Source organism: Chiloscyllium punctatum, chromosome 42 (genome assembly GCF_047496795.1).
Source record: "Chiloscyllium punctatum isolate Juve2018m chromosome 42, sChiPun1.3, whole genome shotgun sequence".
Lineage (NCBI taxonomy): Eukaryota > Metazoa > Chordata > Chondrichthyes > Orectolobiformes > Hemiscylliidae > Chiloscyllium > Chiloscyllium punctatum.
The window spans coordinates 40,205,824-40,218,401 of record NC_092780.1 but is presented as its reverse complement, the minus strand read 5'-3'; the positions used below and the strand labels follow the sequence as shown (position 1 = coordinate 40,218,401).

Sequence of the window (12,578 nt, the reverse complement as noted above, 5' to 3'; positions counted from 1 at the left end):
TCTGATTACTGATCCTTATGCAGTGCTTGGCTGTATGATCTTGTGGGTAGAGCTAATGAGTCAAGTGACTAACTGCCAAGGCTCAGAAAATTCTAGAGAAAATCCTAGCTATGACAACCTGGATGTTGAAAGTTCTTCAAAGTTCCATGATGTTTGAGTCATGTAAATAAACCTCAAACTATTTCTACATATCTTGGAGGTTAATCAGAAAAATAAGATTTACAGCATCTCAATCAAAACATATTTACAGTGAGGCTTGATTTATAGAACACAGAACATTGAAAAGTACAGCACAGAACAGGCCCTTAGGCCCACGATATTGTGCCGAGACTTAATCCTAATGTAAAATATAGTAACTTAACCTACGCACCCCTCAACTTACTGTTATCCATGTGCGTGTCCAGCAATCGCTTAAATGTCCCTAATGACTTCACTTCCACCATCACAGCTGGCAATGCATTCCATGCATTCACAACTCTCTGCGTAAAGAACCTACCTCTGATGACTCCTTTATACCTTCCTCCTAATATCTTCAAACTATGACTTCTCGTACCAGTCAATCCTGCCCTGAGGAATACTCTCTGGCTATTGACTCTATCTATTCCTCTCATTATTTTGTACACCTCGATCTCTTCCTCCTTCTCTCCAGAGGGAAAAGTCCGAGCTTATTCAACCTTTCTTCATAAGGCAAGCCCTCCAGTTCAGGCAGCATCTCCAAAGCCTCTGTATCTTTCCTATAGTAGGGCGACCAGAACTAGATACAATATTCCAAGTGTGGTCTCACCAGGGACTTGTAGAGCTGCAGCAAAACCTCGCAGCTTTTAAACTCAATCCCCTGTTAATGAAAGCCAAAACACCATATGCTTTCTTAACAACCCTATCCACTTGCACGGTACCCAATGAGTCATGACATAAAAATATAATATACAAACAAATTATTATTGCTGATTGTGAAGGGACATCAATTAGCAAAAGTTGGGTGGTCATACCATTTAATAAGACTGTCCAACCAATGTGAAGCTATTGTGTACAAACCCAAAATATTGCAAATGCTGGAAAGTTGAAATAAAAGCAGAAAATGCCAGAAACAAAGTTCTGCTGAAAGATCATTGGCCTGAAGCATTAACTCTGTTTCTCTCACCACAGAGGCTGCGAAATCTGCTGGTTTTCTCCAGCAGTTTATTTTTGTTGAAGCTACTGTACATGTTCAGTAATACACTGGAATAGGACAGTAAAATCCTGTACACTCACTGGTAGTACTAGTTTACTGCTGTATTAGATTAGATTCCCTATAGTGTGGAAACAGGCCCTTTGGCCCAACCAGTCCACACTGACCCTCTGAAGAGTAAGCCATCCAGACCCATTTCCCTCTGACTAATGCACCTAACGCTATGGACAATTTAGCTAACCTGCACATCTTTGTGTCTGTGGGAGGAAACCCACGCAGACAAGAGGAGAATGTGGGCGGCACGGTGGCACAGTGGTTAGCACTGTTGCCTCACAGCGCCAGAGACCCGGGTTCAATTCCCGCCTCAGGCGACTGACTGTGTGGAGTTTGCACGTTCTCCCCGTGTCTGCGTGGGTTTCCTCCGGGTGCTCCGGTTTCCTCCCACACTCCAAAGATGTGCAGGTCAGGTGAATTGGCCATGTTAAATTGCCCGTAGTGTTAGGTAAGGGGTAGATATAGATGTAGGGGTATGGGTGGGTTACGCTTCGGCGGGGCGGTGTGGACTTGTTGGGCCGAAGGGCCTATTTCCACACTGTAAGTAATCTAATCTAATCTAATCTAATGTGCAAACTCCACACAGACAGTCGCCCGAGGCTGGAATCAAACCTGGGACCCTGGTGCTGTGAGGCAGTAGTGCTAACCACTGAGCCACCATGCCACCCCACTATTGAGTAGTCTTCCTGCGAAAGATTGGAGAGGCTTCAGACAAAGTGAACAAAAATGGTGCTGGGACCAGTGGCTCAATAATAAAAGAACTTGATCTAAACTTGAGCTTGGGTGCACAAGTAAAATTAAGTCTGCTTTCTAAAATCATAACCTTTATTTTTATTTATGCAATGTAAATTTCCAGAAATAAGGGAAGTCTTGCAATTATAAAAATGTAGACAGAATATGCTGGAGAGAGAAACAGACTTAATTTTTTGAGTCTGTATGACTTCTTTAGAACTAAAGGGGGCTGAAAAATCATGGGATGGGAAGAAGTACACATGGGACAAATGGTGAGGGTTACCAGAGTGAAAGATAAAGGGAGTGCAAATAGTGGTAAAGGAGTTATTGAGATGTAGAATAGGTGTTAATGCTAGGTGTGAAAACAAGCAAATGGATTAGCTCCACTCAGATAAAAACCACGAAGACACAGATGTGACATTGTGGGTGTTTTAATCAAATGGAGGACAATGTTCTGAGCTTGTCAAACTCAACACTGAGTCCTTATTGAAGTGACCCAGCAGAAAATGAAGTGTTTGTGGTGCACCAGAACCAAATCAGAGCTGTTACTACATGTTTAAGGTGCTTAATTGATGTGGCAAGCAACTGGAAGTTCAGGATCATCGATATGGACACAGTGGAGTTGTTTTGTAAAGTAGTCATTCAGTCTTTGTATGGTCTCCCAAACGTAAAGGGGAATGTACTTTGAGCTGCAAATGCAGTAGATAAGATTGAAAGATGTACAACTAAGTTGCTGTTTCACCTAGAAAATGTGCTTGGGGCCTTGGAAACTGAAGAGGGAGAAGGTAAAAGAGCAACTGTTACCTGCCATGGTTGCATGGGAAGGTCCCATGGGAGTTGGTGGGGGGGGGAGGTGAGGAAGTGTTAAGAGTGATACAAGGGGTGGACCAGGGTGTCATGCAGGGAATGTTGCCTGTACAGTGTGAACAGTTTAGGGGAGGGTAAGATAGTTTTGGTGCTGGCATGCTGATAGAAGTGGCATTACAACCTCAAAGCAACTTTTCAAAGTAGTCACCATTGTAGAACAGGGGACCCAGTTTCTAATTAGTGCACTGAATGTTTCCACATGCAACAAAATGATCATGATCAGATAACTGTGTTACTTTTCTGTGTTGTTAGTTGAGGGATAATTTTTGGCCAGGATAATGAAGATATTATCTTGCTTCTCTCTGAAGTAGCCCTTAAGATTCTTTTCATCTCACACTTGAAGGAGCCGTGGTTTAAAATGTCATCTAAATAATGGCACCATCAACAATGCAGTCCTCCCAACTCCTGTACTCAATATTCTGACAAATAAAAGAAAGCTTACCAAACTCATTCTTCATTATTGTCTTATCTACCTGCTACTCCACTTTCAGGAGCTATGAACCTGCACTCCAAGGTCGCTTTGTTCAGCAACACTCCCTAGGACCTTACCATTAAGTGTATAAGTCCTGCTAAGGTTTGCTTTCCCAAAATGTAGCACCTTGCATTTATCTGAATTAAACTCCATCTGCCACTTCTCAGCCCATCAGCCTATTTGTTCAAGATCCTGTTGTAATCTGAGGTAACCCTCTTTGCTGTCCACTACACCTCCAATTTTGGTGTCATCTGCAAACTTACGAACTGTACCTCTTATAGGTTTAAGGTGAGAGGGGAAATCTTTAAAAGGGACTTAAAGGGCAATGTTTTTATACAGTGGGAGCTGCCAGAGGAAGTGGTGGAGGTGGTCACAGTTACAACATTTAAAACCATTAGATTCGATTCCCCAAAGTATGGAAACAGGTCATTTGGCCCAACAAATCCACACTGACCCTCCGAAGAGTAACCCACTCAGACCCATTTCCCTCTGACACCTAATACCATGGGCAATTTAGCATGGCCAATTCATCTGACTTGCATATCTTTGGACTGTGGGAGAAACCAGAGCATCCGGAGAAAACCCATGCAGACATGGGGAGAATGTGCAAACACCACACAGACAGTTGCCCGAGGCTGGAATTGAATGCGGGTCCCTTGTGCTGCGAGACAGCAGTGCTAACCACTTAGCCACCATGTTGCCCATAAACACATACCCTGTAAGCTTGAACCTGCAACTTTTAAACCCCAGTGACGAACTTGGTCAGTGTGGGGATTGAGCCCATGACCATGGCGTTATTAGCACCATCTGGATGGGTATGTGAAGTTTTAAAAAATTCATTTGCTGGATGACACTTGCCAGACAGCATTTATTGCTCATTCCTATTTGCCTAGAGGGCATTTAAGGATCAACCACATTTTATTCCTGATGAAGGGCTTTTGCCCGAAACATCGATTTCGCTGCTCCTTGGATGCTGCCTGAACTGCTGTGCTCTTCCAGCACCACTAATCCAGTATTTGGTTTTCAGCATCTGCAGTTATTGTTTTTACCACATTACTATGTGTCAGGAGTTACATGTCAGCTGGACTAGGTAATGATGGCAATTTCCTTCCTTAAAGGGCATTAATGAACCAAATGGTTTATCCAACAATCGACATGGTCATCATAAAATTTTCAATTCCAGATATTTATTGAATTCAAATTCCACCAACTGCCGTGGCAGGATTCAAACCCAGGTCCCCAGAACGTTATCTGGATCTCTGAATTAACAGCCCAACAATAATATCACTTGGCCATCACCTCCCAGTGTAGAAATAATAAGGGCCAAATGCTGGCAAATGGGACTAGATTAATTTCAAACATCTGGTCAGAATGGACAAGTTGGATGGAAGGGTCTGTTTCTGTGCTATACAACTTTAAGACTCTATTAGTTGTTACTATTAGTATTAGCACCAGTCTTCGACAGTCTACAAGGATTTCTCAAGTGTTGGGAGCATTGGGAACCATTACCTACACACTTTGTGCCATTTTCAATGGTATTAGTGAAGATGATGAATATAAACATGAGTCTTTCTTTGCTTACCGAAGGCAGGGGTTTTCGATTTCTGCTTCTGAGGTCATGTAAATATATGGAGAGACTGGCTTGTCGACAAAAGCTCCAAAGCCCAGCTGCAGGTTGCTGGTGACTTCAGCCATTTCTTTAGCCACCCTTGTGCCAAGTTCCTGGATGGTTTTCAAGTCATCTTTCATAGAAAATGAGAGATCCATTAAGTAGTAAATGTCTACAGGATAGTCCTCCACTTGACGTACCTGGACTGTGAATGATGTGGATTCTCCTGTGGGAAGTGAGAAAGCAGAAACTTATAGAAAACCTGAGAAATCAACATCCTGAATCCAGGATCAGTGGCAAGAGACATTTCTTCAGAATTAGTCACTTACTATGTGGTATTCAAAATTCTACAGGGCTCGACATGATAGGTGTAAGAAGAACTTGGAAGGTGGATGGAGGTCCAGAATCATGGGATGCAGTCTCAGATTATGATAGACATTCCTACAGAGACTACAAGAAGGACTTGAATGCTCAGCCTCAGTCCTTCATGAGGCTTTGTCTGCAAGTCCATTTCACATCATCAAGGCACTCCGGTGTATTAACACTTTCAGACCCTTTTGCCCTCCCTCCCCACCATCCCTATCTCCCTTGTTCGGTGGTGCTCATTCCTTTGAGGGCCTTTGTCAGCTGGATATCCCAGCAGCCAACACTGGGAAACTCTGAGAGATTACTAGCCCTGGGATTCCAGCACCATTAAAGACACCACTACAAAAGGATAAAGATATTTTGGGTGGCCGGCAAAAGTTTGGCAGCCAGCATACACTGAGGGAAGGCATAGCATTGTCCATGTTATTGTAAAGGAGATGCAGTATATAGTGTAGAGGACTTACAACAAACATACAAAGCATCAGTGAAACCTCATATTTTCATTTTATAAGGGACTAAGGTGAAGTGGAAGTTGGACTGCTAAATAATAATTACCAGGAGAGTTTTCCAACTTGAAAATTAAGTGCAATTTTTTCTTTGTTATGCCTGACAATGTTGATTTTAGAAGCAATGAGAGAGAGAATCAGAGGTTGAGTGGCACTGAGAGTGTTTTGAGAAAGGAAAGTCTGTTTATTGACAACCCTCTGATTGGTAAAAATAAGGACTGCAGATGCTGGAAACCAGAGTCTAGATTAGAGTGGTGCTGGAAAAGCAGAGCAGGTCAGGCAGCATCCGAGAAGCAGGAAAATTGATGTTTCAGGCAAAAGCCCTTCATCAGCCCTTCCTTTCATCCTAACCTTCTGATTGGTTGAGCTGCAGATTATTAAAAGTTATTAGAGTTAGGACAGCAGTGAGAGAAACTTCCAGAGTCTACGAACCAAAAGCATCCGTCTCTCCTCTCTTGATGAGGAAAAATATGGAAACGCAAGAAAGTTTAAAAGAAAGATTTCTAACATGATTTAGGTCTAGTTGATTAAGTGTTGAATTGAAGGGAAAAAAAATTACAAAAGACTGTGACAGACAATTTAAACTATTACTGAAATCTGAACTTGAGATCTTTGGAACTTTATCCTGTCAATAGACTTTCCCATTGGTCTGTGTAAACCTGTTTCTCTTCCATCTTTCTGAATTGTGAACCCACATGTGTATTTGGTTGGGGCGCTTAGAACTTGGGGACACAGATCAAAAAAAGATTAAATTGAGTAGGATTCATATTCAGAGAGTGGTTATTATGTAGAATTCTGCTTGTCAGAGAGTGGTACTGAATTGATAATTCAAATATATTCAAGGTTCAAATATATACTAATTTTTGTATGACAAAGGAATCAAGGGTTACAGGTGAGCTGACAGAAAAGTGAAGTTAAAATCCCAAGCAGATCAACTAATCTTCTATTATTGAATATGGACTAGAAACAAGGGACAAATGGTTTTCTCCTATGGAAGTCACATGGGGTCTAGGGTGTACTAGATAGATAGATAGAGAATTGGCTAGGCAACAGGAGACAGTAGTAGTGAAAGAGAGTTTCTCAAATTGGAGACCTGTGATCAGTAGTGTTCCACAGGGATCCAGGCTGGGACCACTGCTGTTTATGATATAGATAAATGATTTGAAGGAAGTTATAGGTGGTTTGATTAGCAAGTTTGCTGATGACATTAAGATTGGTGGACAGTGGACAGTGAAGGGGAGTTGGGCAGAGAAATGGCAGATGGAGTTCAATTCAGGCAAATGCGAGGTGATGCATTTTGGAAGATCAAATTCAAGAATGAACTATACAGTAGATGGAAAAGTCCAGGGAAAATTGATGTACAGAGAGATCTGGATGTTCAGGTCCATTGTTCCCTAAAGGTGGCAACGCAGGTCAACAGAGTGGTCAAGAAGGCACACGGCATGTATTGAATACAAGACTTGGCAGGTCATGTTACAGTTGTATAAGGCTTTGGTTTGACTACATTTGGAATACAGTGTACAGTTCTGGTTGCCACATTACCAAAAGGATGTGGATGCTTTGGAGGGGGTGCAGAGGAGGTTCACCAGTATGTTGAGTGGTATGGTGGGCACTAACTATGAAGAGAGGTTGAGTAGATTAGGATTATTTTCATTAGAAAGATAGAGGTTGAGGGGGACCTGACTGAGGTCTACAAAATCATGAGCAGTATAGACAGGGTAGATAGCAAGAAGCTTTTTCCCTAGAGTGGGGTCTCAGTTACCAGGGGTCATGAGTTCAAAGTGAGAGGGGAAATGTTTAGGGGAGATATGTGTGTAAAGTTATTTATGCAGAGGGTGGTGGGCGCCTGGAACGCGTTGACAGCAGAGGTGGTGGGAGGCGGACATAATAGCGTCATTTAAGATGTATCTAGACAGATACATGAATGGGCAGGGAACAAAGTGACACAGATCCTTAGAAAATAGGTGACAGGTTTAGATAGAGGATCTGGATCGGTGCAGGCTTGGAGGACCTAAGGGCCTGTTCCTGTGCTGTAATTTTCTTTGCTCTTTGTTATGTATTGTACACAATATGTTTTGAATGGGCTACAGCATGTCTAGCATTACAAGTGTCTACACTTCAATAGTACTTATTTTATTATCAAGAACATCAGGATGACCTTTATTCTGGCCTCCAAATCATTTATCTATGTCATAAACAACAGTGGTCCCAGCATGAATCCCTGTGGAACACTACTGATCACAGGTCTCCATTTTGAGAAAATCCCTTCCACTACTACTCTCAGTCTCCTGTTGCCCAACCAGTTCTGGGCGGCATGGTGGCTCACAGCACCAGGGACCCGGTTCAGTTCCTGCCTCAGGTGACTGACTGTTTGCACATTCTCCTTGTGTCTGTGTGGGTTTCCTCCCACAATCCAAAGATGAGAAGTGACAGATGGAGTTTAATTCAGATAACTGCGAAGTGCTGCATTTTGGGAAAGCAAATCTTAGCAGGACTTATACACTTAATGGTAAAGTCCTAAGGAGTGTTGCTGAACAAAGCAACCTTGGAGTGCAGGTTCATAGCTCCTTGAAAGTGGAGTCGCAGGTAGATAGGATAGTGAACAAGGCGTTTGGTATGCTTTCCTTTATTGGTCAGAATATTGAACATAGAAGTTGGGAGGCCATGCTGCGGCTGTACGGGACATTGGTTAGGCCACTGTTGGAATATTGCATGAAATTCTGGTCTCCGTACTATTGGAAAGATGTTGTGAAACTTGAAAGAGTTCAAAAAGGAATTACAAGGATGTTGCTAGGGTTGGAGGATTGGAGCTATAGGGAGAGGCTGAACAGGCTTGGGCTGTTTTCCCTGGAGTGTCAGAGGCTGAGGGGTGACGTTATAGAGGTTTACAAAATTATGAGGGGCATGAATCGGGTAAATAGGCAAAGTCTTTTCCCTAGGGTTGGGGAGTCCAGAACTAGAGGGCATAGGTTTACGGTGAGTGGGGAAAGATATAAAAGAGACCTAAGGGGCAACGTTTTCACACAGAGGGTGGTACGTGTATAGAATGAGCTGCCAGAGGAAGTGATGGAGGCTGGTATAATTGCAACATTTAAGAGGCATTTGGACGGGTATATGAATAGGAAGGGTCTGTACATCTCTATGACTCTATATGCAGGTTAGGTGAATTGACCGTGCTAAATTGCCCATAGTGTTCGGTACATTAGTCAGGGGTAAATATAGGGTAGGGGAATAGGTCTGGATGAGGTTACTTTTCATTGGGTCAGTGTGGACTTATTGGGCCAAAGGGCCTGTTTCCATACTGGAGGGAATCTAATCTCATTTACAAAGGGAAGCAAACAAAAGAAAGGTAACTAGAATATAGTTAGTTTAATGTCATTATTGAAAAAAAATGTTAGAGCCTATTACAAAAGATGTAATAAAAGACCATTTAGAAATAAATTGCATGATCAAACAAAGTCAACGAGGCTTCATGAAGGGAAATCAAGCCTGACAAATTTATTAGCATTATCTGAGGAGCTAACAAGGCAGATAGATAAAGGGAAAGCAGTAGAAAGCAGTATTTAGATTTTCAGAAGGCACATTAGATGAACTAAGAAGGTATGGTACACAGGTAGTATATTAGTATGGATAGAGGATTGGCTAACTAATAGAAGACAAATTTGGGATAAAGAGGGCATTTTCAGATGGTAATCTGTAACTAGTGTAGTGCCACAGGGTCAGTGCTGGAACAATAATTATTTATAATATATATCAATGACACTGATGTGGCAAGTGAATGTACTATAGTCAGCACAAAAATATGTGGGAAAGCAAGTGTTGTTGATGATGCAAAGAGTCTGCAGAGGGACATAGACAGGTAAAGCAAGTGCACAAAAACTTGGAAACAGATGAAATTCAATGTGGGGAAATGTGAGGTTTTGCACTTTGGCAGGAAGAATAGAGGAGCTGAATATTATTTAAATTGAGAAAGATTGCTGAAAGGCTGCACAGAGAATGCGACCGAGTACCCCCAGAATTATTTCCGAATTGAGAAGAAGGGATTTGGGAGTCTTGTCCATAATTTGCAAGTAAAGTGGGTAATAGGGAGAGCAAATAGAAAGTTGGCCTTCATTTTAAAGCTATTCAAGGCACACAATCGACCACAACTGGAATACTGTGAACAGTTTTGGGCCTTTATATTGACATTGGAGGCAATCTATAGAAGGTTCATTAGGCTAATATCCAATTTGGAGGGACTGTCTTATGAAGATAGTATGATTAGATTGGGCCTGTTCTCATTTAAATTTAGAAAAATGAGAAATGACTTTATTAAAACATACAAGATACATAGCTATATGTGGAGAGGTTCTTTTCCCTTGGGGAAGAGTCTAGGTCCTGAGGGTGTAAGTCCAGAATAAGGGGTCATGTGTTTAAGACAGAGATGAGGAGGAATTTCTTCTCTGAGAGAATTGTACATTGATGGAGTTATTCATCATAGAATACTGTAGAGAGTTTGTCATTAAGTATATTTAAAATGGAGATAGACAGATTTTCAATCACTAAGGGATTCTAGAGTTATGGAGAAAAGATGGGAAAGTGGAATTGAGAATTATCACATCAGCCATGATCACATTGAATGGCAGAGTAGGTTTGTTGGGTTGAATGCTCTTATATCTTATGATTCTGAGGTAGTAAAAGGTACTGTATTAAAACACGCTCTTTCTTCCATCGAAACATAGATAATAGGAGCAGGAGTCGGCCATTCAGCTCCTCACAGCTGATCATAAACCTTGCTACCCTATCTGACTGTCTTCCCATATCCCTTAATCCCTTTAGCCACAAGAGCTATGTCTACCTCCTTCTTAAAAACACATGATAGTCTGGCGTCAACCACTTTCTGTGGCAATGAATTCCACAGGGTCATCACATTGAGTCTTTCTCCATTTGGGCAGTGAAATGTCACTTCAGCCACTGCCTCAGAGTTTCCATCCAAATTGGTTTGCATTGCTGTAGCTTAAGGGAGAACTCAAACTCGCTCCCACTTTATCCAGGAAGACAAACATCGACTTACCAATGGTAAATTCAATCGCAGGAGTTACTGGTGCCATTAGAAATATAAGTTCCAGTGATCAAGCCACTAAGGAAAGTTCAGGGATTGTTTGCGAAGGTGGAGATGCATGATTTAGGGGAGGTTCTCCCAACCCTTGCCCACAGAGAGGAGAAATGGACATGAGAATAGAGACAAAAATGTGCAGGAAACAGGAGATGTAGCTCTTGTGTAGTCCATACCTCTACGCAGGCTGAGGCTGATCTTTTGAGGAGAAAATTGCACAATTTTCTCCGGATTGTCACTTGACCCTTTGCTGCTGAGGGGCAAGTTCTTCTCAATTCGGAAATAACTCTGGGGATACTCGGTCGCATTCTCTGCGCAGCCTTTCAGGATTAAATTCTCTTTGAGGTCACACCATGAAGAGCTGCTCCCAAAGTCCTGAAATGAGTCAAAAAACAATCCTCTTTGTAAATAAAAATATAACTTATAACAGAGTCTGCAAAAGTAATGTTCACAATAAAGAACACTTGTGAAGGAAGACAGGAATAGTACATCCTGCAATGTTGTTCTGAGATGGAAGCAGCTAATCAGACTCATCAAACCCCTTAGATGCTCTCAATGCCAGTTTAAAATAGGTGTTTCTATTTATACCACTAATAATTCCAGTTTACAATGGGCACATTCATTCAGAGATCTTCAAAATACGGGGCAATTACTCAATCCTCACAGAGTGACAATCACCCTCAAAAGCATGTTACAATTTTATAAGTTGAAAGGCACTCCAAATATGTTGGATTCAGCATCATTAAAAATATCCCTTTACAATGGGAACGATTATGAATATCCCTTTACCATTTCTCAGGTGAGAAAAGATAATGGCTAATGGATTGGACATTGGTTCACTGGACAGTCTTTATGCCCGATCATGGCTTGCAATTCCCCAGTATTGTTTTATTTTAATCATTTAGCATAACTGTCAGCATCAACCTTTAGTACAGATGTGTGTAATAGGTTTATAAATTCCCTACCATTCCCTTTGTCCTAATGGTTACTAAGCTGAGCTATACCTTTTCAAGTAACTTTGTCATGATCCTAGGTCTACTGGGAGGAACAGATCAAGATTGGTGGAAAATATCTGATGAACGAGTGTGATTGCACTTAGATAAATTGTTTAAAACAGCCAACTGTTCTGTGGTGAATAATTGTTAAATACAGGATCCCCAAAACCAGATCAGTTTCTATTTTAGTAACTGTCATTGCCTGTTCGGTTCATTGAGCAGTAAATTTTTTTAATGTCCAATATATTGGCTTGCCAAAAATTCTGAGATAATTTTACACTCTGTTGAGGTAAACAACTAACTCCAAAATCTATAACATGTCAAACCACCTCAATAATTCTTAGCATGACATTTCTAATTCCTTTATTGGTTTGTGATGCATTGTCTCTGCAGTATAAATATATCTTTACAGAATTCCACTTCAATCTGCTCTAATCTGCTCTTTGTAAAACTCAGTTTGTCAGCTGGAGACATTGCTATCTTGGCAGATTCATTACAAGATTGACCAGTGGACAGTTTCACTGTAAAAGTTCAATATGTATTATTGGCAAGAATATTCTAGCTGTAGGCTAGACTGTGATGATTGCTGACCACATCTTGACAACTTTCTCATCAACATATTGGAATGTCACTCTTGAAATGATACCACAATAAGTTCAGATGATGGTAGTATTGGAGACCCTATATTCCATGTCTTGGGATGGAAATGGGATT

At 41.4% G+C, this 12,578-nt stretch overlaps 1 protein-coding gene across 1 annotated transcript in view; it reads right to left on the bottom strand.

Annotated features, from left to right (window-relative positions):
* The window catches only part of LOC140465914 (integrin beta-3-like), a 99,508-nt gene that overhangs the window by 51,915 nt on the left and 35,015 nt on the right, over nucleotides 1-12,578 (bottom strand). Inside the window, exons 3-4 of the mRNA XM_072561847.1 lie at nucleotides 11,046-11,244; nucleotides 4,876-5,128 (exon numbers count right to left, since the gene is read on the bottom strand). Of these exons, the coding sequence (XP_072417948.1) occupies nucleotides 4,876-5,128; nucleotides 11,046-11,244 (452 nt within the window). The remainder of the gene's footprint in view (nucleotides 1-4,875; nucleotides 5,129-11,045; nucleotides 11,245-12,578) is intronic.